At 34.4% G+C, this 27,966-nt stretch overlaps 1 protein-coding gene across 7 annotated transcripts in view; it reads left to right on the plus strand.

The window, feature by feature from the left end:
* The window catches only part of CDH18 (cadherin 18), a 495,634-nt gene that overhangs the window by 318,767 nt on the left and 148,901 nt on the right, over positions 1-27,966 (plus strand). For all 7 annotated transcript variants that reach the window (XM_063162451.1, XM_063162508.1, XM_063162461.1 and 4 more), the window contains one exon: positions 16,633-17,113. In XM_063162451.1, coding sequence (XP_063018521.1) covers positions 16,886-17,113 — 228 coding nt within the window. In that variant the 5' untranslated portion in view covers positions 16,633-16,885. The remainder of the gene's footprint in view (positions 1-16,632; positions 17,114-27,966) is intronic.

The following is a 27,966-nucleotide window of genomic DNA, read 5'->3' on the forward strand; positions in this document are numbered from 1 at the left end:
TTCAATACTTCTGCCTCTGAGGTATTGCACACCTTCCTCTGCTGTCTCCTTGGGTTTTGGATGGAAGCTAGCTTCATCTGCTGAGTGATGAATACTGGTTTGCTAGAGAGGAAGGGCGGAACTGAAAAAGTGAGAAAATTGATAAATTACACAAGCTACAAGGGTTGTGGGATTTTAATGGAACAATAAGTGGTGTGTTTTGCTTTTTTTTTTTTTTTTTTTAATAAACATTGCATATTTTAGGAATTACTGTGATATTATAGGACATCTCCTGTGGTTGGTAGAAATATGGCTTATAGAAATTATCTGAAAGCAAGTTGCCATGGGGAGTAGCTGCAATACTGTATTAGTAATCAAAGTCAAGGCTGTGTTGTACACAGCAGTCAGTCACTGAATTGCAAGTATCGTAGAATTGAAACCAAAAGATTTCAGTAAGATATTGGAGAGAATGATGACGATTGCAAGGCTTATAATCCCTTTACCAGAATTTTGTGAGCAGTACATAGCTGATGATCTTATTTTCGGAAACAAAATTCTGATCCTAGGTTACTTGTAAAAATCTTGCCCTGCCTAGCAGGATCAGAGGAGTTGCTATCTAAGGGTTTTCCTACGCACTTGGCACTAATTATACTCTTATTAAAGAATTTATTTGAAGAGATGCTACAAAGTACTTGTGTTGTGGGCATGTAGAATATTTTCTCCTGTATTTCCCTAAAGATTATTTTTCAGGACACAACACGTACGATGAGTTTGTGTCGGGGATAAAGACTGATTACTTTGACATTAGCTGTTTGAGGCCTTGCCTGTGCATATGAGAAGGTTCATGATTACTGAGAGTGTTCAGTCACTGATGAACAGTTGTTCTGATGGTCTGTAATTGTGCAGAGTGGGAGTATATTGACATCAGTAGTACATAGCTGTTACTGTGTTTATTTAAGAAATACTGATAAACTAAATTGAGCTGGATTTTTTTGCGTTGATGTTATTCTGGTGATTCATGGTATTTTGACATGTAAATTTTTGATGCATTGGATTTTATGGTTGAGTGTTGAAATAGATAGAAGTAGAGCTGTACCATAACTTGTTTGCTTTCAGTCAGTTATTTTTTCAGTTATTTTTTTACATATCAAACAATTCTCATCTTGTAGGTTGTGTCTTAGCACTAGAATGTGTAGTCAGCTTCCCTGGAGTCTCATTTTCTTTCTCCCTGGTGAAAATGCAGTAAAAAATGAATTAGAAAAAAGTGTGGTCTCTAGTACCTTACTTTCATAACACCATTGCTAAAGGCAGCTGTAGTAGATGAGATGGAACCCCTCCTGTCTACAACTTCTTTATTCTAAAATATTGCTTATGAAGAGGTGGTGTTGTTGTTTTGGTTTTTTTCTTTGCTATCAAGAGAAAATAGATGTGCATCAGAAAGTGAATTTTAGAAATGCAGAGAGATTTTTCTCTGTATTTAGAATGCCTGTGTTTAGAATAAGATCATGTATGTATATAACCAGATTGCATAAAAAACCATTTTGATTTATCAGTCCATATAATAAAAAAGTGAAGGGTTGAAGATGAAAGGGAGGAAAAAACCTCACTACAATCCACAAGATGTTTAGCTATATAATTAAGTTTTTGGTAAAATTTAGTTACTGACAGTAGAAAATTTGCTTTCTTTCATGTATAAATAAGGCAAAAGACCTGGAGGGTATGGTAAAAATTAATAGGATATTTACTAGAAGAAATTATGGCTAGGTAGTTTTCAGGACCAAATATTATTGTCATATATGCGTGCTTTGCATTTATTTTTATCTGTTAGCTAAAATAAGTTAATTTTTTCTTTCAGTAGTCTATGAACATGGTATATTTGAATGATTTTCTATCCAAGGTATGTTAAGGGCATCTTACAGTCTATATATAGGATATACTTATCCTTTAGTAATCTCTTTTAAATGGGAAAACTACATACCAAATGTCCTTGTTCATGCATTAAACTCCTGTTTCCTCATAGCAGGCTGTATTTCTTAGACATTTGTTTGAACACATGCTGAAATGAACAGGGTTGAACTCTGCCTCTTGATAATACATTGGTCTGTTCTTGACCTTTTTTTACAGCGGGAGATGTCCCTGATTGACAAAATCCCTGGTATAGTGCAAATACACTGGGATGAGATCTTCGAAAATTGGCTTACACATGTGTGAGTGTACATGTGGTGTCTGAGCACAGTACAGGCAGCACTGGCCTTTAACCCAAATGCCTGGTCATATTGTGGAGCTCAAGCTCTGTCCTTTGCTGTCAGAGCTGGAGAGATGCTGTTCACAAAAAGCATTGCTCTGATCCATGTTTCCTGTTTACAGACAGAATAACTGGAAACGTAAATGTCAAGAAGTTATGTTGGACATATTTTGAATCCTGATTACATTTTTCCTCTTTATTTTTTGTCCTTTTTCTTTTTAATTATATATACATTTTGTAATTGAACTGGGCTTTGTATGTTTCTAAAGAAAACATAAACTCAGATTTTGAAGTAGAAAATCTAAAAAAAACCCCGCACAACACACTTTTTATTAATTTAAAATTTAGAGTCCAAACTGATCAATACAATTGATTATGAAAACATTTGTAGAAGACAAGACTTAAGTTTAATGAATTTCAGTCCTTTCCCCAGTGTTTTCCAAGAGTAATGGTTGTAGTGCAGTATAACATTGAACTCCTTTTTACTATTTTCTCTCTATTTGTAAACTAACAGAAGTCAAGAATAACTGTTTTCATGAAATGTGGTGGAAAGTATTACGTAAATTGCTACAAAAGCTAATATAATCTAGAAAACATAGAACTCCCTATTTTATAAATTTCATACCTTATAGAAATAGGTTCTTTGGATTACAGAAACAGAATATTTAATTCTTTGGAATAGTAAAACAGATAACTGCCTTTTTTGCTTTCTGTTATTTAGGGGAAATACTACAAAATATTATTACTCTAATAATTAATCAGTGTCAATTCAGAATTGTTTTAGTTCTTCAGTATTATTTATTTTCATTACCTTTGGATTAAGCACTGAATATTCTTTACTGGAATATTCTTACTGGATATTTTGTTCAGTGTATGTATCTTTTCATGTGTCTCTTTTCCTTCTCATGTGCAAATCTGCATTATTGCAACAATCATGTAAGAGCTCTTCATTTTCGTGCAAGGGGCAGGAACAAGTGCTTAACACCTGTCAGTGTTGCTTAAATCTGACACAGGTATTCTTTTACAGACTGCTCAATATCAAGATGTGTACAAACCCAATAAAGTCAGCATCTCATAATTCAGAGTCTTAGAAAAAACACCCTTGTATTCAAGTTTTAAATTTACAGCAAGCTGCATGATGTTGCTGGTGATGATGGTGTGTAGGAGGTGATTTCATAACCATGAAAAGAAAATGAAGCTTTGTTCTGCTCCTTGAGAAGTGATCTTGCCTCAGAAAACAAACAAACAAAATATTTCATGGCTGTTTTTCCTGCATAGGATGGGTTTTAGAGTGAAAGATAGTTGCAATTCAAGCTCTTATTCCATCAGCCATCAGCTGGGGTTAGAGATCAGCTGGGGTTCAAGAGCAGCCCCTTAGTCTCCTAACTGCTAAGTTGCCTTAGCCTCCTTTGCAATTTCTCTATGAAGAAGAAAGAGGTTTAAAGCTTCTTTAATACTATTAAATCTGCATCAGATCAGGATTATGAACTTTTATTAGCTTTTTAAGCTTTTCTAATCACTGTGGGTAGTTTTTGGTTTGTTTGTTTTTGTTTTTGTTTTTGTTTTTGTTTTTGTTTTTTTAATAATGATCTGTCTATCTGAAGATTATTGCTTGTTGATAACTGAATCCTTTTTATTCCTAAAGGCTGATGAGGTTTTGCTAGTAGTCTCACAAATGGCCGAATCCATATCTAGTAATAGTAGCTCTATGTTAGAATATGAGGAAATTCATGTACTTTTGACAATGAAATATTTATTAACTTTAATCAAAAGTAGCAGGTTACAGATGAAATTATAGCTACACAATTTTAGTTATTATTTGTCTTGATTGTTTCCATTCTAAATATTCCAAGCCTCATTTGAAAACAAAAAAAAAAAAAACCACAAAAAATAAAAAAACAAACTGGGAAGCTGTTGCACATTAAAATTTCTTTTTCATTGTTCTATCTTTCTTTAAATTATTCTCTCTCTAGTAACTTTGCTGGATGACTGCTTTCATAAGTAGGATATAACTTATTAAAACTTGTTCAAGATAGTTTTCATGTTTATTTAGGTATCTTTGTCCACCATTTTCATGACTTGCTTGAATAGAGTTCTCTGAACACAGTGTAAGAACTGTTGAATAAGGCTCAAAATGGGAATGAGATACAAGCCCTTGCCCAGATACGGATTCTTGCTGTGAAATGCTTTCCATCTCCATTAAAGTGAGAGTGCAATTTTGCTAGTCCTTCAGTTCTTTTTCTGATGCTCATTTAGTGATGATCAACATCACTAAACCCTCATCCTGCTCACTTGCAGAAAAAAAGCTAACTCCAGAAAACATGCAAGTTACCGTTTGAGGCTCTCTCTGAATGCAGAGTCCAATTTTTTTTTCCTATTAAGCACACTGTGAATGATTTCTTGAAGGTCTCCAACTCACAGTAGAAAGTCTTGTATCATGCACCGTGCTTTTATGAAAAATACCATGCATTTATGGACAATATCAAAATGATCTTACAAGGTTTCATTTTAAGCTAAGTTTTAGTCAGACAAGCCAATTAATGTGAATGAGCTTTTCTTTAATAGGTCTAAAGTTAAGTAACTCTTTTTTTGTTTGCTCAATCAGAACCTAAGACATGATCCTACTGATTAACCTAGATTCTCCTTCCCCTTCTGTTTCTGAGGATTTGCTGGTGTTGTGTTTTGAACATTAAATCTCTGTTTATCTACCTGTTTGTACATTCCTGTGAAGTCGTCAAGACAAGAATGAAAGCTAAAATTTTCACAAGCATGAAATAAAGTTGCATATACAAAGTCTATGGCCATCAGTGGGATTAGTATATTTAACACAGTTTGCTATTTAAGTTTTAAACTAGTTTGTGAAAATTGTTCACTGTGTGAAACTCAAATGAATCTTAAGACCATTAGTAAAGTCTGAGTTTGTTTAAATTAAAAACAACTTTCCTAGAATAACATAGAACTTTTTAAGGAAGAACTGAGGTGACATATCTAGAAAAAAAAAAGTAGTAACACAAAAGTTATAAAAGCTGGAATGAAGAACTGTCTCTCTGCCTCAGAAAAGAAGCTTAGGAAAAACAGTAAAAAGCAATTGAAATAAAAATAAGTCTTTCTGCTCTCAAAAGATGAGTAGGAATGAACATGATTTTGTGTGTTTTAGTATTAGCACAAAACTAATTTCTTAAAGATTAATATAACAGCATTCATTAAATAATATAATGAAATAATATGTGTTCATAGACACTGTTACACAAATAAAAATTGAGAGTTGAATTTTTTGTTGTTGTTTTGGTGTCATCTTGTCTTCCTGAGAATAAAAGTTGTGAGGATATGCATAGATGTTAGAAAAAACAAGGTATCAAATAGTCAGACAAACAGAAGAAAATGTCACTGTCTTTCTTATGTCAATATTGACTTTCACTGATAACTGAACATTGTTATTTAACAAGTACACTGCCATTTTTATAGCTATTTTTACCTGTTTTACAAATACCATGTTGTCTAATGCACCGTTTCTTAAGACAGAGAAGGCATTCCATTCATCCTGCTTATGGATCCCCTCCACTTAAAGAAAGAAAAAAAAAAAAGCATATATGTATACAATACAAACCAGCATGCATACAAGAGAATTTTCACTTTCTGATAGAAAAAATGCAAGATTAAAGAACCAAAGACTGGGCCAGGTTGGAATGAAGCACAGTGGGTCATCTGGTCCAGCCTCTCAGCTCAAGCAAGGTCATCCTGGAGAACATTGCACAGGATTTTCTCCAGATGGTTCTTGAATATCTCCAGGGAGGGAGAGTACACAGACTCCTCAGCAATTCATTCCAGTGCTTGGTCACCCTCAAAAAAAGAAGTTCTTCTTGATAGTGCCTATAAACAGTTTTTATGATTGAGGTTTTTAGCTGTGGAGTTTTCTTTTTTCTTTTTTTTTCTTTTTTCTTTTTTTCCTGTCAATAGCTTTGAGTACTGGAAATGGAAAACTGGGCAAAAACTAATTAATTGGGGAAGATTTATTTCTAAAGTTAAACAGACCAGTGCAACTCCTGAAAGATGGGAGCTTGTAGGAATTTTGTTCACATTGGTACACACCTGTACAACATGCATATCTAGTGGAGACATCAGAATAGTGAAGTTGTTTGGTTAACAGATTCTAGTATGTTTGGCCGAAGAAATTTCACAGGAGCAATCACAGACTTAAGGACATCTGAGTTAAAGTGTTATGTGATAACCAGGGCCTATAATTACCTTTTCCTTATTTGCCTTAGTTTTTTTACAAGTACACTGAAGCTCAGTATCTCTGGTAGCATTACCTATAGGTAGTCTCAGCTTTAGAGAGTCGTACTCACATAGTCATCTGGGCAGTGTGGACTTTGCAAGACTTGACTGTCCAAAAGAGCCCCCATATGCCTCTGGGATGACCTGTGGAATTCATCTGCTTCTCTCACAAGTCTCTGTGAAATTGGGCCATTCCTCTTGGCTCTGTCTCTAACTTATCTGTTGCCCCTTGTTTTGCCATATTTGCTGTTTTCTGAACACTTATTCAGTTAGCCTGACCCAGACAACAAATTCCTCTGCAGTTAAACAGTTGTGTGCAGCCTAGAAACCCCCCAAAAATGCTGCACATTATGTATTATTAAGATTTCTGTAACAAGATTATTATTAATAGTGTACATGATTTTAAGAAGTTTAAAGTGCAGTGCTGAACTACTAGCAAAGAACAAGAGGTAAATGCCTTTAACTGCTTCTGAAGACTCAAATATCTGCATTAGATCTCTCTTCCATTTATTTTTTGCTAGTCAATGGGATGCTACCATAGTGCTCAGAGGAGCTCTTGCTATTCATTTTTGAGAAACAATTTGTTAAGACAAACAGTACATGTGGACTATACACAAGTGGGTTATTGCAAGTTCTTTCTATTTAAACTAAGTAATTGCTCATCAGTGTCTCATGTATTTGCTTTGTTCCCTGATTGGTGACCTGACCTTAATAAATGGGAGGAATGAGTCAAGAAATCAGTGAGATCTTTTTCTGCTAGCAAGTTCCTTGGGAAGAGAAACGGCACATAAGAAAAGCCTCTGCTGCTTTGGGAATAAAATGGGACCTTTGCACTGCCTCGCATGCCTGTATTACCCTTGACTAGCACATGGACCTCAGATATAAATGTAGATAGTTTCCTCTCTGGTTGAGGAGCAGAGAGAGACATGAGTCAGATTAATGAATCATCCCTCTGTGTTTCACAGTTGTTCCTTTCACAGCAGGTAATGGCTAGCATGACTGTGTGTGCAATTATATTTACAGAAACAGTGGCTGGATTTCATCTGACTAATTGTGTTGTTACTGTGTTGTGCTTCTGACAGTCACTCTCTGTGCAAATCATTTGGGTAGAGTTGCAAAAATATTTCTTCAGTCATTGGTTATGCCATTTCATTTCTTTCATCCTGTAGTTTCCATATCTCTGTTTATGATAAGCAAAATAATTTTTATGCCAACTGAGGATGGCACTGCATCCCTTAATCTTGTTTTAATATCATGTTTAGATTATCTGTTCATTATAGCCTGTGTACATGCAGTGCTCATTATCTGCCTGTGTACATGCAGTGCTGTTTGCAGATTAAGAACTTTTACAGTCTTGTTTGCAAACTTTTCAAATCTCTTTTTGTTCAAGAAAGATCTATTTCATAACTCATTTAACTCTCTTTCTTAAAATGTCTTTGGTCATCAGGGTATCAAATCCATTGATTTTTAGTAGTGTTTAATAATTTCCTGTACCTATTTATGAATATAAGAATGCTTTCTAATAGCCATCTTCAATAATTTTTTCAAAAATAAAGGAGTCTTAAATAATCTCTAGAGTTAACCACTCCCATTTAGTGTAAAAGACAGCATAGCAGAACACAGCTCATCTTGCACATCATCTAATCAAAGCATTGATTACATAACCTTTAAAAATCTTGCTATGGCAATACAACTTTGATTGCATAGTGTTTCTGATATATTTTCAGCAGGTAAGGATCTTATGTGGCCCATCTGTTTGGGTCTGGCAATGATAAACCTGCTTCTAATGAAAATTTCAAGGGCTGATAGTGTTTTGTTATGGAGCATTGATTGTTTGTATATAAAAATTTAACATTTTTGTATACAAAAAACACTAGAACCCCCCTCCTCCACAACTTTTTGAAAAATTTTATTACTGTTGTTGAATAAAACAAAACCATTTTTATTTGAATAACGTTTTTTGAAATATTTAGAGGATTTTGTAGTTTTTGTTTGTTGTTTTGTTTTGGTTTTTAATTTTTGTATTATATTGGGAGTCAGTGTGCTTAGAATCCTTTATTTGTACTATTTAGAATGAATCTCCTTGGCCATGTAAGGTGCTGCATTAGTCACCTAGTGTAATGTGGCTGGTTTTCATTTTTGTGAATGGTGCTTCAGGTAATGCTATCCATTAAGAAATCCATTAAAGCTTGTGTTTAGTGACAAGCTGTGCACAGTCCAGAAGAAAATACCCTGATCATGACTCCACATTTATTGTTACAAATTCGTTGAACTCCTATTAAATCTGCTATTTTAAGACACTGGTAAACAACAGTCTTGACTGTCTTATTTTTCAAAAAAGGAATGATAAATCAGATGTTAGCCCAGTAAATATTCAGAAGTTTTTTTCCCAACATAAAAACCTTCCGAATATGGGATTTTTTTTTTTTTTGGGTGACTATTTATTTTCTAAGCCTCTTTTGGCTTTTCACACTTCATTCATCTTCATGGTACAGCTAGGTAGGATTCCAGTGGGTTTTCTTTCCCAGTGAAGCCCAACTAGATAAAACACATGACTAATCTCCTTTAATCCAGGCGGGAAGGTGTTTGGCCAGAACTGCTTGCACTGGTTCAGCATTTCTGTGCTCTTTTAATTGCAGGTGCTGCTAGGCTTTCCTTAAAATTCTCTTCATAACAAAACTGGAACCACAGTTCATGCCTCCTTCTGTAAGGAATGTGATGCTTCTTCTACTAATAATTGTAGAATCACGGAGTATCTCGAGTTTGAAGGGACCAAAAAGGTCCATCAAACTCCAGTTCCTGGCACTGCTCAGGACATCCCCAGGTGTCACACCATGTGCCCGAGAGCATGGTCCAAGTATTTTTGGAACTCTGACAGGCTTGATGCTGTGACCATTTATTTATCTGGGGAGGCTGTTCCAGTGCCCAACCATCCCTCAGGTGGTTGTGACCTTCCTTGACACAAGTACACGTCATTTCCTCAGGTCACTGACCAGCAGAGAGAAGAGATCAGTGTCTGCCCCTCTGCTTCCCCTTGTGAGGAAGTTGTAGACAGTTATGAGGTTGCAAAAGCTCTTATTCATATGATGTCTGTTTTCTTTTGTGGCCCCAGCTTTAACTGATGCAACCTGTTCCAGCCAACCAGGTAAGTTTTTAATGCTTTGTAAATTAACAGGCCGTCTAGACTCTGAATAGTGTAATTATTTCTAATACTTGAGATAAAAATAAAAGAAAAAGAAAATTAACTTTTATCTAGGCCTTGAATCAAACCTATTGTGGTTGATTGCTAGGGCTGCAGCTAAGATTTTAAAGTAAAGTTTGATATTTTCTATTTCACCTTGACAAAGTATAACTTAAAAAAAAAAAATCCAACAACAAAAACACCCTAGAAAATTCAGGGTGTTAATGCTTGAATGGAAAGTCATCTCTGGTCTTATATTCTTTATTTTTCAATCTCAAGATATTATTAAAACAACATAATATTTTTACAAAGGAAAACATCTGACTAACGTTATGTGCTAGAAATAAAGAAGAATCCCTACTTATGCTGGGTTAAAGGTTTAGGTAAAAGCTGTCTAAAACCAAACATATAGCGCAAATATGAACAAATCCACTATCTTTCAATTAAACCTCTGAAAACTAGTGAAATAAGCTAATAATTATAATTATATAATGTAAAAGCTTATATAATATATAAGCTAATAATAATAATTATAAGCTAATTACTTATTCAGCAGTTGTTAATCCAAAAAGATGGCTAAGATTTATTTTCTGTGGTTTTTATGGAATAGTAATATATCAGTTTCTGTTACTTCAAAGCTACTGGAGCTGAGTACTAAACAAGAAATATTAATTAAGAAAAAATTAATTATCAATAAAACTTATGTAATACTTAACTGAAGGTAAAAAGAATATTTGAAAATCGTATATGCCTCAATTGGAAGAAAAATTGGAAAGAGAAAAAGAGAAAGGCTTTACACTTTAAAAAATAGCCTGGATTATGAACACTTTTGGAAGAAATCCTAGGTGCTACAACCTGTAGAATTTATGGAATCTTCTGACATTTTCTCCATGGAGCTCCAAAGCAGTAAGAGGAATGGAGTCTTATAAGTGTGGATTATGTGTGTCAGGATGGTGTTGAAAAATCCATCACACTTTGCTGTCTGAAATAATTTAAAACAACTTAATGATGACTCTGCAGCTAAATGCTACTTTTACCTTTAAAAAATCCCATGGGTAGAGAAACTTATTTTTACCTTTGCAGTGACTATTTTTTTGGTATCTAATTACAACATTAGGGCATGTAAAACCCATATCTGTAATGCCAGATTGTTTTTCTGTTATGTAAACTTCTTTTCAGAGGAACAGCTAGCTTGCCTACCCATGAGAAAGATTTCTCTGTTGTTTTGGTTTTGCTGCTTTAGAATGCCCAAAAATATGCGATTTCCCCTTAACAGTATTTCAGGATATGTCTGCTGGTTTTTGTTTCTTCCTGAGCTTTTGGTATAACTGTTTCTTTCCTTGTAGGTAGATAGGAGATAATGGGTAAGAAAAAATAAAAAGGAGGGCATTTCTTTTCCTCTTCTTGATTTTCATTTGGGCAATGTCAGCAAGAGTGATGTACTGATCTAAGTAATTAATTTTGTATAATGTGTTTCTCTGATTGTAAATTGAATGTAAGAATATCCCAGCTTTTTGCACATACTGCATAACAACTTGTAGTCATTAAGCCTCTACAGTTGTTCTTATACTGTTTTATTTCTTTATATGGTATATATTTTTTAATTTTTTGATATCAAATGTGTTAGCAGTTGCCTTGATCCGTGAATTATATGTGAAAATGTGAAAGTTATAAGAGCTTTTTGGGTATGCAATGTAAAAATGGTAGGGAAAAATATACTAGCTTTCTATTTCCCTTGCCATTTTCAGCATACCAATTCCCAGAAATCCATATTCCTTGTGGAATTTTGTTCCATAATTTTTGTTCCAAATTCATATTTCCTTTATTCAACTGTCTTTCTCTTGAACTTCATTAAATATGTTTCAAACATTTTGTAAACATTGTACTGTTGGATTTTTTACATCTTCTCTTACAGCTTCAACTGTTTCCACTTGAACTTTCCAATCTGCGTCTCTGTCTTGATTTGTTTTCCAGTGATTTCACAGAGTCTCTTTCATATATATTTTTGCTCATGCTATGTTTTTTTATAATGTTGTATTGTTTTGTTGTTTTTTTTTTTTTTATTCCCCTATCCACCCTTTTGTTCACACGAGAGAATTTCTGTTGCCATATATGAAAGAACAGTCTTTATTTTTCATGGAGGTGCTTCTATTTTTTTTTCAATTTTAGTTGTTGTTTCTGTTTATTCTGTACAGGGGAGTTTAGGTAGAATAATTTAAGAGGTAAACAATAGTTGGTATTAGATTACTACAGACACTTTTTGGGTTTTTACTAATAGATATGCTCTTTATCAAATGCTGTGTGTAGATGTGAAAGAGTGTTACAAGAAATAAGCCCCCTTGACACACTACAGACATCAGCTAGATTTGCTGGTTTAAAGAGATGAGGAGAGGGGCATTCAATGCTTTTTTCTGTATATTTCTTTAGGAAACTGATCAATTTCCAGAGTGATAAAGACTATGTTTCAGAATAGTAATATACCTACAAATAAATTTAGCAATAATTTAGGAGTTTGATATCTCATGAAATTATCTGACCAATTAATGGAAATTTCTTTATGCTATTGAAGTAAAAAAGGAGTCCAGTTTCCCATTTCTAGAAGGTCTGCCAATATAGAACTATAGTTAAAACATTTTTAGTTATTGGAATCGCTATTTAACTATTTCAAGAGCATTTTCTTAATTAGAGTTTTCTTAGCTTTCAGTCTCATACACATAGGTGCAACTAAAAAAACAAAAAGGCAAAATAGTCACGTGTAATACAGTTTTAAATGCATTCCAAAACAGTTTTGTCACTACTTCTGTCAGATTGACTAGCATGTGCAGAAGACAGACAATTATATATTGTCTCTCTGTTACCTAGGCTGAGAAGAACTTGGTGCTTCAGTTTATTGTGTAACTTCCCATAGCTCAGCTCTACCAGCCTTGGGAACAGAGAATGGAGATCAACTACAGATGAACAACTTTCCTTCATCTACCTAGAAATGTCACTGTTTTTTCTGCCACTTACCTGAGGTCTTCAGGAATACTGTATGTTCTCTTGGCAATCTATCAAACTCTTATTCAAAGGATGCAACAAAAAAATCACATTCAATTTTCCTTTCTGACCCTAGTGCATTATTCTGCCTTTGGTCTCCAGGTGAATACACCATTGTTTCTTCCATGCTGAAGGATAAAATATTGGCAATAAGCAATAAAAAAAAGGCAGTCCAGGATGTAAGATTTTTTGGGGGTGTTTAAATATAAATGATAGATATTTGAAACTGCTCAGATTTTGATAATCAATTTTTTTTTTCTGATAGGAGGAGATTTACAGGGCAGAGGGCATAAAGAGAAGTCAGAAAGCATATAAACAATTTTAATTATTACAAGCTCCATAGCTAATTGCCACTCTATCACCATGGAACTTAAAAGGGATATATAAAAAAATAAGTGGAATTGTGCTAAATGAGCATCTGCAAAACTTGATCATTCAGAGGAATTCAAATAAGATTCAATTTGATGGAAGACAGAAGACACTGAGATTCTGGGCAAGATCCATTACAAAAGATGCATCTCCTTGCGGTGGTGAAATATACACATTTTGCATCACTCTGCTCCTGTTAAGTTTCCTGGGAATTCATTATAGGGTCTTACACTAAGCAGTAACTACTGTGCTGTAATGATTTCCAGCAATGTTGGAGGAACTTTCCCATCTCACCTTATTTAATTATTTTCATTTTAACTCACTCTGACAGTCTCTCGAGCTACACAACTCATTTTCATGAGGGCTCCCAGGAGATGGCTATAACACAAGTCTACTCTGCAGATGCATGAATCTTTATAACAAAAGTCATAAATCAAGAAACTGACTCTGAAGCTGCAGACAAGAGCAATGAGCAGGCAGCATCTCAGTGTGTTAGCTTCAATTCAAAGGATTTCAGAAAGTTCATTTCTTTTTTTTTTCTCCTCTGTTTTTCTTCTGTTTCTTGCCAAGTCTTTGCTTTACTGTCTCCTCTGCGTTAACTGTGTGAGCTGTTTCCGTCTGAACTTTCCCCTGCAGACACACTCTGCTGTCTTCAAGGTAGATTTGAGGTTTCTTTTGGAGTGGGTGTCAGGTCTTTATTAAATGCTTATTCTAGACCTTTAGTAGGAGAGTGCTGAATAACGACCTTTGTACTGAATATTAATTAGGCTTTGGCTTCAAAGATGTTTTCCAGAGGTGCAACACTTCAAAGAATTGACACTTAAATCCCCTCCTCTTTTGATTGCTGAATTTTTCTTTTTGGAAATGATTCTTTAGGCTTCATGTACAATTCAGGAACTGGTGAAGGCATCAACTTCTAAGTATAACAGGAAGTAGATATTGCAATGTTTTTTCCTGCTACTGTTGTTATTATTGTTATTATTATTATTATGTATATTTGTTCAGAATAAACGATTTTAAAACTTTAATTTTGGGTTCAGGTGCTTAAAATTAAATCTCTTAATTGAATTTAATAAAATTATGGTTTTACTAAATAAAAATGTATTGCCTCCTTGTTAATGTTAATGCTAAGATGAACAGACCTTTTTTAGTCGAAAGACGAAAAAAGCCCTTCATATTTTGCTGTAGTATTTTATCTTTTTTTTCCAATGTATTTGAATAATATATTTAATATTATAACACATGTATATATATTATTTATAATATATATTATATGCATATACATATACACACATATATCTATATCTATATATCTATTAATGAATTATGTCCTTAATATTTGTTCTGGCTCATATGTGACTGTGGCATAACAGTTTGGAGGCTCCATCTTGATTGTTTTGGTTTGTTTGTTTGTTTTTTTTTCCTATGGATGACTTCTGAGAGGGAAGAGAAACAAGTTCTGTTTAGTAAATCCTGATTTGTTGGTAGCTTCTGTACTCATATACACAATTTATGAGGCCAGAATTTTCCATCTCAACTATTTCCACAGATTTTTGTAAAAGAAAGTTTAGTAGTAAATAATCTAAAATATATTTTAAATGTGCTATTTTGAGAAATCTCAATGCATTTACATACCAATTGTAAGTTATTACCTGCTGCTTCTGGTCTTATGAATGGCTCCCAGGCATTTCTCAGGATAGAAACAAAGGGAAGAAAAATAATACTTGAATGGATAAAGCTAAAGAGTTAATATTTTGTGAGACACTTCTAATTTTAATATACATCTTAAGTATAATGATGACTAATCTATTTAAATAGATCATCTGTATGCATAGAAATCTATACAAGGAAACTGCATGCCTCAAGGTAAAAAATTATTTTTAATATGAATCAGCAAAGAATGCAGAAAGGCAAGGAAACTAAGAAATATACCCAGAAACAAATATGAGACCCAGAAAGGCTGGATTTTATCCCTGATCTAATTTAGACATCATACAACATTTGACTGTAAACAAAATCCTATTAATTCACATTTGAATTTATGAGAGATAATAATTATTCATGTTATATAAACCTTTTCAGAGATGGAATGCCAGAATTTTAAGGGAATGGTGTCTTGGACTTCATTGGGATTGAGGGGAGACTAAAGTGCTTTGGAAACAAGTAGGGGAATGCTAGATGTCTAAAAACTTATTTCTTCAGTTGAAAATGATGTATAGAGTTTCATTTTGAGTTCCTGCACAACCACAAGAGACTGAAATTCTTTCTTCACTTCAGCAATACCCACTATCCTGAACTGAGTACTAGCAATGGAAAATAAAGTCTTTTCTGTCTATTTCTAATGTTCAGTGGTCTTGAAGTATTCTTCCATTGTTCTGATGAGGAATTGTTTTCAGCTAAGAGGTTTGGTTATGGACTTGAGAGAAACATAAGTTCAAACAAAATTGCAGCCAAAAGACACCTAATAAATTTTCTTCCACTGCAGTACTTTTTCTGTCTGATTTCTAAATTCTTTTTTTGGTTCCTCTTTAGGGATTTTGAATTTATTCTGTTGGGTTCCTATGAAATCTAGAAAGAAAATTAGTTTAATTTTGTTTCTGTTTACGTGGTTTATGTTTCTGTTTATGTAGCTTTATGATACTCAAAAAAGACCAATATAGGAAAAGTCCAATTTTTGTAGTTTCAATTGCATGTTTTCAGACTCCTGATGGACTGACTGATATGGAGATAATCTTTGACATCATCAGATAACTGAGCAAATGCTTATTTAATGTAACTGTTTCTCTAAGATTGAAGAAATATTTTACTTTCAAGGTACTTGGCTTTAAGCACTACATCACCTTCCACATATATTCACATTTTATTATTGTAATAAATTGTTACATTTTCCTTTTTGAGGCTGAGAAAATATTGCAAATATACTGAAAATAGTGATATCAAAACAACGTGAAATTCCTGTCAGTATGTTATAATTTTATGATGTCCTAGATGATATTGGTTTGAATTTATATAAATCACAAGGTGCGCTTTATATAAAATGTGTAAAAATACACATTTTGACTGAAGCTTCCTGTCAGTATGCTCTAGTATTGACTCAGAATTTTAGAAGCCCATTTTGGTGGCATTCTTTCAAAACCCATTATAGACTAGATATTTTTCATCAAGCTGGATATCTGTGTGGTGTATAGAACATCAAAAACTCATGTGAAATGATTCAGCGATCACTATTTAATGACACTGTAGCAGTGATTTTGTTCTACTGCCAGACCAGGTCAATGATTTGTAGGTAAAAGCCAAAGGAACTGTTCTGAATCATCCAGGTTTTAATTATGAGTGTTTTCACAGCTTGTGGGAGTCATGCTGTCTTACTGTATTTTAACATAAAAATCAGGAAATGCTTTTACAGGAAGCATTGAAATGAAATTTTAGTTCCAATGGTAGTCTTTGACTGAGTGCTTAGTACAACTTTGAGTATAATCTAAGGTCAGAAACTGAAAATTGCTGGTTTTAGTGATGAGTAAGTGTCTTTCTTTCCTTTTCATATTAGATAGAAAATGGTCGGCCGTGGAACTCTATTGTGAAGACCTCAGAAGAAATATCAATTTTTCCAGTCAGCTTTTCATAATGTAAATATAATTTGAGCTTTCCCAAATGGGCAGCTAAACCATGAACAAGCAGAAAAACCTAATTTGGACTGTATTTCTGAAGCAGACTTCACCTTCACTCTCGGGAACTTATTGAAGGATTACAGCTGAAAAGGACAAGAGAAAGAAAACCTTGAACAGGAATCTTATCCTACAATGAGAATTACAAGTACATCTTGTATCTGCCCAGTCCTAGTTTGTCTCTGTTTTGTACAAAGATGTTATGGAGCTGCTCACCATGGCTCCATCAAGGTGACCAGGAATCAAACCAAACACATAGAAGGCGAAACAGAAGTGCATCATCGTCCAAAGCGTGGATGGGTGTGGAATCAGTTCTTTGTTTTAGAAGAACACATGGGACCAGATCCTCAGTATGTAGGAAAGGTAAGGTGGTTCTTCTCCTTTGGCTTTGGTTTGTTTTTTTCCATTCCCAGAAATGTGGCACTGATAAGAGGCAGATCATTTATGTCCTTAGATGGCACCTCTTCTTTTAAGGGAAGACACCTCTTGGATTGCTACATAGATTTACAGTGAACTTGCCAGTTGCCTGTGAATACTTTGTTTATTATCAAAAGGATAAATAAAAGTATATAGGATGAAGATTCTAAAATATGATAAAATAGTTTTTATTCTGAGCTCAGCTAAACAGAGTGTGTGCAATTGATCCTGTTACATCAATTTCCAGAATCCTAAATGCATGAGGTCACTGCTAATGGCTTTTCCAGACTATTTCAGAATTATTTTCGGTTCTGCTTCAGGGAATATTACATATTCAGTCTAAGCTCCGTAGGGTATTCATTCCACTCTGAGTGCAAGGTGGAAAAGGTCTCCTCCAAAAGGAAATCCTCTGTGGTTTTTTTCATACTAGGAGATACAAGGTGTGTTACTTAGAGTTCCTCAAAAGTCTGTAAGAACAAGCTCTGCATTTATATTCTGATATATAGAGTGAGCTTCAGATATAATGTTCAGACTAATGTAATTGAACTGAAGCCTGGGCAGCTGAAGTCCGATCCATCAAATGTAATGTTGTCTGTAGAGCTTGGGTTTTAACTTGCATTAAATAACACACAATCCTCTATATAACTTTAACCCATGATATATGACAGAGGAAGTTTTCCTCTCCTTGAAGACTGTCTTGCTGCATTATGATAGAATTTTTTTATTAGATAATCTACAAGAGTCTTAATTTTCTTGATGAAATCAGAGAAAAACATAGAATATGAGGGGTAAAGTAAGATGGTTATTGGGGAAGAGGGCATGGAAAAAAAAAATTCATTTTAGTTTCCCTTGAAATTAGAATTCTGAAAATTATATTGTAGAAAGTGATGCAAGGGAACAAGTAGCCTCTGAAATCACACATGTCTGGTAGTGAGGGCTTCCAAATTTGAATAGTATCTTCTGAACTAAAAATAGGAAGTGGAACAACTTTATTTAAGAGTCTGTTAACTCAAAGGATAAAAAAAAATGTTCTGTTATACCAAACGTAGTAAAATATTAGGTATTTCAGAATGCCAAAAATTATTGAGCTATATAAGAAGAAAATGTAAACTGAGAAAGGACCTTTCTAAATGGAGGTAATGATTTGCATTGAAAGAGAAGCTTTTAAAAGGGGTAAGGGGATGAGGAGATATGCATTCAGGCAGCTTTACACTGATTAACATTTTCATAAATGATTTTGGAATAGAAAAAAATGTTGCAAAAATATTGTTGATACAAAGCTTTGCAGAAGAATGAAAACATTGTCTGGAAAGAGCTAGATATTATGAATATGGTTTGGATATAGAAATAAAGAGTAAACCTTGGGAATAGAAAACAATGTTATGAATTTCTGTTATACATAGTGATTTACTGTAATTGAGAGAGGAAGAGAAAGAACTGGTTACCAGATCTAGTGTCAAGTCTTAAAGAAGGAGAATGTAATACTAAGCTGCAAAAGCTGATATATAAAAAAAGGGATAAAGGGCACTGAAGACATTATGGAAAATAGTGTTGACCTATATGCTATTCTGATTACTTTCAGCTAAGAAGAATGATTTATATGTGAAGCTGTACAGAAAGAATTGAACATTATGGCTGGGATAGTAATGGAGAATAAAATATGTTTGTTTAATTATTTCCATAAATAATAGAAGTGGGCACATGATAGTCTATAAATACACCTCCAAATAAAGCACAATGAAAAATAAAAATTATTTAGGTTGATTACAGTTTTACTTGAAAAAATAAGGTTTTGGTGGCTGTGAGTTAATTTAGAATTCATGTTTAGTAAATTTAGAATGAAAACAAGAAAAAATCAGATTCTGAAAGAGGTTACTAACAGGAGAAGAAAAAAAAGCTGAAGGTGTTTCAAAGTACAGCATATTTGTCTTTATGAAAGCATTTATAGACATGATTGCATGCCAGAACAGAAGCCTGGATTCAGTGAGCTAAAGCATGGTCCCTTTCAATTTTATGTTCTTATGAAGCTATTATACAGTTCCTTTCATCCTCTGACCACTCTGTTAATGCCACATTTACGGAGATCAATGAATAGAATTTCTTTCAATCCTTTGTGGTCAAAATGTGACTGCATGCCTTGTTTGAGAACATTTCTCCCTCTATACTTACCAGTTTTTCTCCCATTTTCCTCAAATAATTCCCTCTGGTGCTCATAATTTTCTACTGTGAGTACTTCACAACATTAGTAAGCTTGTCTTTGCAAAAGCTTTGGGGAACTTGAAAGCAACTGTACTCTATTTTTCATTTGGTTTGATTATTCTGATGACCTGATTTGAAGAAAAGATCAATTATATTAGCTCAGGCATATACTTTCAATTAAAAAGGAAAAAAAAAAAAAGGCGGGGCAGGGGGAAAGCCTGAACTGAGACTGTCATAATATCAATAGTTACCAAAATTTCACTAGTGGTCATTTAACACAAAAACCCAGACATTTTAGAAAAAAAATTCTTTTTACTAATTTTGCATTAAATTGTACACACCTCATCAAGGTCTCATTTTACACGCCTTTAATTTGACAAGTAATTTTGACACAAAGCCCCTCAGTTATAAAGGAAGTCAGTGCCCTTCAATTTCAGATTTCTGTTGGGTGGTAGCATGCTGTCAATTCAGTCAATTATTAATTCTGTAGACTACTCTGCTTCATTGATGACAGTTCTTCCATTTCAGATCTGTCCTTTCACATATTTCACACCCAGTTTGGGAGTAACATCACAGAAAGCAGAGTCATGACGTACAGTGGTGTCATAATGCTCACAGGCATTGTCACGGAAATGCACAGTGAGGACAAGAATGGGGGAGGCCAGCAATGAAAATGGCAAGCTTTCTCATTCTTACTGTGAAATGATTGTCAAGAGGATGGATTAATTCACTGCCATCATCATAAAAACAGTGTTAGGACAACAAATTATTATAGTATTGTAATATAAAGCATCCCCCCATTTCTTACTCATTTTTTCTTTTCTCCAAGAAAATGTTATTTGGAGAATTCTGTATAGAATTAATCCCTATTAACCATACTCACAAGGTTTTTCTAGGAACCTGGTGAGACACAGGTCCTGGAAAGATTAGCTTATTGTAGAAATGGAAAATGATCCTTTTGTAGATATTGTCTGTGGTTCTGAGATTATTGAGGCTGATTCCCTGCTGTTGCACGTGGGGTAAGTCTTTAGTGTTTCAAAATATGTTTCACTGATGGAAGAACCCAAATAAATAGTTTTGTATTTAAAAAGGTATCTTTAAAGTGTTCGAAACCACAGTGACTTTTTTTACCAAAATTATTAATTATTTGTGGATGGTTTCTGGAAAACTTATGAATGATCAGTGGTATCTGGAAGTGTTAATTCAGAGAGACTATTCACCTGCAGGTGAAAGTATGTGTGTGTGTTTGTCTGTGTGGGTGTGTTTGCAGAATCTGTGGAAATTTGAGAAAGGAAGATAAAATATCATTGCCTCAGATAAGTAACTTACATGCATAGACTGAGCTTTCAGTTATATGAGACTTCTTATCTTTTGTGTGCCACTGATGTAAATTTCTAATGAAATTATAGCCATGAATACAGAAAGGGGCAAGGTTAGTGTATGCACTAGGGTCTGACGACGAGTCAGTTACCTACTGCACCAGAACAGAGGAATGAAGATTTTCCTGTAGAAATCTAGAAAAATTCAGGCTGCAGTACTGCAAGCTTTTGCATCTCTCAGTTGTCATAGCTGATACAGTTTACATTTCTCTTGCATTTTCTGCATGTTTCTAGGTTAGATAACTCATGTCTCTACATTTGGAAAAGATAGCAAATAAAGAATTTTAGGAAATGAATGAAGAAGACTATGTGTTTCCATCCATAACATTCTTCATTTTGAACCTTCACACCTCAGTCTCCAGAGGGCTGCTCCTTCTAAAAAGGATATTTCTAAAAATCAGTTGTACTGGAAGCAAGCCATAACTACACATTTGCTGTGCTTTTTCTTTGGAGAGGGAAGTAAATAAGCAGTGATAAAATGAAGGTCACTGTGGATTTGGGGCTGAGTGAGTCATGCTATTAAGACTGAATAGCAGAAGACTATGATGCACAAGACTGAAAATTTATCTGTGAACCCTTTGGATCTCTGAAATACCAAACCTATACCTCTTAATCCATTTCAGATGACTTCTGAACAGTAAATAAGAAAGACTGTTCAGGTATTCAGATCTGCATTGGTTTTTAAGTGTTTTTTTCTTCCCTAGTTTGGGGAATGGCACTTCACTTAGTTCTTACATGTTTACCTGTAGTGCAAAAACAATTTCAGATTAATATTGATAGAGATAAGGAAGTATGGAACAGTTGGAAATTAGTGTGTGAATATAGGAAAGGGGAGAAGAAAATAACAATTTTAATATATCTTGAAATGTTTCTACTGAAAGTTAAATTAGGAAAGGAATTCCAGATGTTATATTGGATTTACAAGATAGCAGTTCTTTTAATTCATCATTTTATTCTTGAAAACATAAACACAGCATAACAGACCTGACATTCAAAATTATTTTTTCAAAGTAATATGTGACATGTTATTGCAATAAGTTAGTTCTGATGCAAGACAGTGAATCTAATCTTCCCTGACTAGATCAAGAGAATTTCCCATCTCTGATTTAATGACAGTAAGCGGGCATCATGTATGTTTTAGAATAAGTGCCAAGGAAAAAACAAAATTGGTGTTTAACAACTAAAACATTTTTATTCCATTCTAGAGGTTTACATAAAAAAATATATCAGACGTTTCAGCATTTTTAGCACAAGCAAATAGTTCCAAAATTAATTGTGATAAAAAGGAGTTTTATTTCATAGTAGAGAAAATTGAAAGGAAATTCTGGATGACATAGTCTAAATATTTGCACATGATTTGTTAGCCATTTTCATGCCTCTGTAAGGTAGACAAGCGTCATCAGCAATGAAAACAACTTCTCAAATAACATGCATCTCACTTTCTACCTTTTGGGTTGCTAGCACAAATAATGTATTTATATAACATAATTTTCCTCTATACCTAGGGAAAATGTAGTAGCAAGAACAACATGAATAATAAACCTGATGTCAGTATAGCACAACATTATATGGCCCCATATCACATTAGCCATCTCCTTTTCTTTTGTAATTTTTACAAAAAAGCTAACTCAATATTCTTTCCAAACTCAAAGCTTTCCCAAATAAAAAGGCATGCATATGTACTTGTTTTGTCCTGCGTTCTGTTTGCACAGACAACTTTGCTGCCTCCTACCTTCATTTGAAAAATGTCATTTGGTTTCACATTTAAAAGTTGAAGGCATAGTACTTGAATTCTACAAGTCCACAAATGCTGTGGATCTTTTTTTTTGGGGGGTCAGGGTTTTTTTAAGTGGCATCTCTAAATATTTAAAGGTCATCTGGGGGAAAATCACATCCAAGAGAAGAGGGAGCTTTCATCAGCCAGATCAGTCTGACTTTCTTCCACTGTGCCCAGCTATATCTGAGGTTTCCTGAAGCATGGCACTGACAGGGGCATTTTGACTTGACAGACCAACCAAAGAAACAGAAAAGCATGAAAATATTGAAGTTCTGTCCTAGTACAAAGACATAGGATAAAGTGTTTAGCTTGTTTAACTTCATTTAAGTCAACATGAAATTGCACCAAAAAGAAACTGGCTCTTTTAAGTCAAAACAGCTACATTAAGTCTAATATGTCAAAGTAATAACTGTTTTTCTAAGGAAGCTTTATAGAGTCTGTCAGTTCTATATTGCAAAACATCAGCTCTCGATGTGAAGACTTATTTAAATTAACGGCTCAAAATAATTTTGTCAAGGTGATCTAATATTCCCTGAAGTAGTTATTATGGACTGAAGAACTGTTTTGCTTTTGGTTTTTTTTTTTTTTGGTTTTTTTTTTTTTTTTTTTGTTTTTTTTTTTACTTCTTATTCTTTCAGGAATTTGCCACACCAGCAGCCAGTCTTTATGCTGAACAATGGCGTTGATGAAACCAACATATTTTGTGTGAAACTGCCACTTCTCACTTAAATGGTTTAGCAGTAATTTTTTTGAGAGAAAATCCAGCCTTGTTCCCGCCTTTCTTTTTTTTTTTTTTCTTACTTTGGTCATGAATTGGTTTAACATTTCGAAGTGCTGGCGTGCCCCGGCGCTGCCCGGGCCGGCCCCAGGCGGCGCCAGCGGCTGCAGCGGCCCCAGCGCAGGGCACGGCTGAGCCCCTGAGCCCCGGGGAAAGCCTGGGCAAGGGAGGGCAAAACGCTGCCCGGCAGCCGGGGCTGAGCCAGGGGAAGCGAGCGAGAAACAGCCCTGCGAGCCCCGAGGGGACAGCGGGAGCAGGGCCGGGGGCAGGAGAGACCCGGCAGGGATGGCCCTGCGGCCTGCGAGAGAGCCCGGCCCGGCTGGGCCGGCCCTGCGGCCCCGGGAATGGACTCAACGTGGGAACAGGGATAATGTGAGGAGAGAGGATGCAGAGGGGAGCTGCCGTGGGCTGCCCGCTGACCCCCATTCCCCATGTGCCTGTGCCCCCAGGGGACAAGAGAGAGACCAGCCAGGACTGAAAGTGAACTTGAGAAAAAGTCGGGTGTGAGAGGAAGTTGTTTCTAATTTTTTTGCATTTTTTTTTCCCTCAACATGCAACTCTATTTTAATTGCCAGGAAATTTAAATCAATTTTCCCTAGTTAAACGTGTTATAGGTACTAGTCAGTGATCTTCCCGTTTTTCCCAGCCCATGATTTTTGCTACATCTCATTTTCTCCCCCTGTGATCTTAAGAAAGAAGCAGCTGGGTTGGTGATTAGGAGTCAGCCAAGACTGACTCACCATGAAGATGATGTGGTACAACATGCCTGCTCTGTAATTGCATCTTTAACTCATGCCATACTCTGAATGCATAACCTCTTAGCCTCTGACAGTCTTTATATGAAAACTATGTAAGGTGGCCATATAATTCGTGTCTGTTAAAAAAAACAAAAACAAAAAACAAAAACAACAAAAAAAAAAAAACCAAAAAAACCCCAAACCAGAAAAACAAACGAATAAACAAAAACATAAGAAAAGTGGTTTTGCACCAATTACATCCATCAGATGAAACAATGAGGAAAGATAATTCTGCATATTTTTATATTAATTATGATCTTAGTAACTTTGTTTTTAAAGGATATTTGCCATCTAATTGTAAATCAATAGATAATGAAGCTGAAAGTATGCTGATAAACTCCAGTGTTCATTAGCATGCCAGTTATTTCTCGAGTATCTTCTTGACCTTATTTTAAGACAAGTACTCATTCATGTTCATTGTCTGTGTAACTTTCAACACCTACATGCCTTGTTGTCTTTTAAAAAAAATTGCCACATCAATTTGCTATTCAATATAGTTTATCAACTCATTCAGGATATATTTGTAAAATTATATCTTATATTTTATATTATATATTATACATATTATCTTGACGTGGCTTGTTTAAGCACTGACAGGAACACTTCTGTTGAATGATTCAAACTGTAGTCTAAATAATTTCATTTACTGTATAACAAACTACAAAAGTTTAAAAAGGTGAAGTAAATTGAACATCAAAATTAGGTCTTTTTTCATCTAGACCTATATGACAAATGAAACCATGCAGAACATGCTTTTCTGGTCTGCTTTTCTAAGGTGAAGATGCTGTAACAGAATAGGAATTTCAGGTCTAGTAGTTTATTAATTACTCTCAAAATATCCAAGAAGCAGAAAATTATGAGACTGCAATATTCCTAGACTCAGCAGAGGTAGCCAAGGGTGATTTGTATACCATATTCTGTACAGCTGTAAAGATATTTACTCAGTTTTGTTGATTTTGAATGTGGTGCCTTCTCAGCAATTGCTTCTTTGCCTTAGAAGTTACACTGGCTAGATGTTATCCTTCAATTCTCATAGAAAATTAGTATCTAATGCCAAATTGTATTTTCTTTTGTTCTAGAACATGCACACTTTTTAATGGCAATAAAAATGTGTGAGACAATAACAAGTAAAGCAGGACAACTAAGGTTTAAATCTTAAAGTTCTCTGTCATTTCTAATCATATAACACACAGTCTTTGGAACTAAAATCATAGTGACGAATGTTGAGATCAAATGTTTTTGTAAATGTTTAATTTCTAAAATACTCTAGATTTTTATCCTTATTGTAGTAGAAAAAAATGCCTGTAAAAAAATGAAAGCACTATTTCAGAATGTTTTTTTAAAGTTTTTTTGCCTAGCTGGATTAGCTCTGGTTGGTCCTTGGAAAGCAGTTGGTTCTTGTTTAAATAGTTATTTCCTCAAGTTTATCCTATGCAATTTAAATATACTTTAAATAACAATAAGAAGAACTCCAGCCTCTTTGTTTGGAAAGAAAGTGCAGAGATGAGGTCTGCATTCAGATTATGCACAGTGGTTTACAGTTAAGAAACTGAGCAGTGATAAATCTTTACATCTGAGATTAGAGCAGAATAATTTTAAAGTCATCTTTGTATTCTTGTGATCTTGGGACCATTTGCTAAAAAGTCTGTTCTCTCCAGAATTTTGTTGAAGTTTTCTAAAAGATAGTTTGCCTGTATGGACCTATTCAAGACAGGATCTGTTACAGAAATATCTGTATGAAATAACTGTTACAGAAATATCTTTGTATCAGGTCTTCATTTTAGCTCTTCTAATATTTTTTAAATTTTTCATCAGATTACAAACAAAAAAAAAAATTCCAATCATCAGAGTTAATAGTTTGTAGTCGTAAACTTACACTTTGGATTTAAGTCAGGCTTAGTGAAAAATTAATTTGCATGGCATGAGATCATTGCATGTCCTTGTATGTTTTATTGTCAGATGTGTGTAACCTTAACTGTTGCCAAAGTGTGGGGTTTTTTATTGTCTTCCTGTGAATTTTAATAATGGGTACTTGAGCTATCAGTATAAAAAAGGAGAGCTTTTCAAGGTTTCATATGAAAGACATACTAATAACTACAGTTCTACTGAAGAGATCTTTTCATAATATTCAAAGGTCCCACTTGAGACATTCTTGTGATACTGATAAAAGAGGTGCTATCCAACAAACAAACACCCTCCTTTACATTAAGAAAGTCAGGAAAGGGTTTCTGTATATGGTTGCAAAGCAAATAGAAATGTTTATAACTAATATGGATTTCCATTGAATATAAATGCCCATAATAACAATCCATTTTGAAATATATGGTCGATTTTTACCTTTTATATATATATATATATATGTAATACTACTTAGTATTAACTATAAATCTTGATTGTAAAAGTCAATAGTGGCGTAAAGAAGTATAATTCTGAATTTGGAAATATTACAGAAGCAATGTTTGCACACTCTAGATATATGAATCTTTCTATCTGAATACCTTGGATGGAAATCATGGCAACATAACTTTCAACAAATTAAACAGCATCTGACATCTGTATGGATGTTTCAGATGTAGTATTAGAACTGTGAGAACATCATCATTATCCTACTGGCTGAAATAACAAAGTTGCTAATGATATGTTGAGTGTTCAGATAGATTCTAAGACAGGAAAATTGCAGCAATGATGGGAGACTTCACTTACTGCCTGGAACACAGGTTGAATTTTACATTGAGCTTGAACCTTAATATTGAAAGGCTGTAGTCATAAAGAATATCTGCCTCAGAAGTTATCTAGTCATCAATCTAAAAAAGAGGAACTAAATCAAAATTTAAGCAATGCATGAAGCTAATGCAAAATACCCAACACAAAGACATAAAGGGCTAAAGGAGGTTGGGATGACCAAATCATACAGTAATGAGGGCAAGTAAAGGTGTAGCCTTTAAAAAAAGTCTGTTTCCAGATGAGAGAAATAGAAAGGATTGAGAAATGTTACACGTTAATTGTGAAGCAAAAAAACGCTTTAAAGTGAGTTTGAGGAAAAACTGGCAATAAAAATTCTTCTTTAGAAATATGAGGATCTGGAACCCTACCAGAGGCTACTGTAACAGAAGACACTTCTGAAACATTAAAAATCTAAAGAAAACAAAACAAGACTGTTGCAGAAAAGCTAAAAGAATGCTTTTTAATCTCTTTAGGAGACCTTGAACAGTTATTTTATGAGGAATGTATCAAAGGTGAAGTCTCAAACTGAGGCATTGTGGGAGAGACTCTGGAGAAAATCAACAAATGAACAGTAATTATCACACATATCTGCTGCAGTAACCCAAGAAGAAATACCTAACCAAATAACTTTGGCATATAGATATATAAAACTACTTTGGTGCCTGAGGACCAAAGTGTGCAGTTATAGCAACACAGTAAACAAACAAAAAACAATCTCAAAGTAATCCCCAAAACTTTCATGTGAGGAAAAGCAATACCACTTAACATTTTAAACTATTTGTGGGAAGCAGGTAGGTGACAAATAGCTAGGTGACAAATTTTATTACTGAGAAGAAAAAGGGAAGGACCAACTATAATGAAGTCTAGCAGAAAGACTTTCCAAGAATGAATGAAATTCAGTACAGATAAAGATAGAATGAGGCAGATGAGCAGCAACTGAGTTGAGTAGTTTTAACTGCATTAACAGTTACAACTCATTGAAAGAACTGTGAGGTTCTATGATCTCTAAGATAAAACTCCATCAGCTAAATGCTTGGAAACAATCCAATGAACAAACTGAATATTAGAAATCATTGGGAAGGGAAAAATCCCCCACCAGTAACTCTTTAAAACCACAGTGCACTTGTACCTCAAATGCAAATCAT

Source organism: Melospiza melodia, chromosome 1, assembly GCF_035770615.1.
Source record: "Melospiza melodia melodia isolate bMelMel2 chromosome 1, bMelMel2.pri, whole genome shotgun sequence".
NCBI lineage: Eukaryota > Metazoa > Chordata > Aves > Passeriformes > Passerellidae > Melospiza > Melospiza melodia.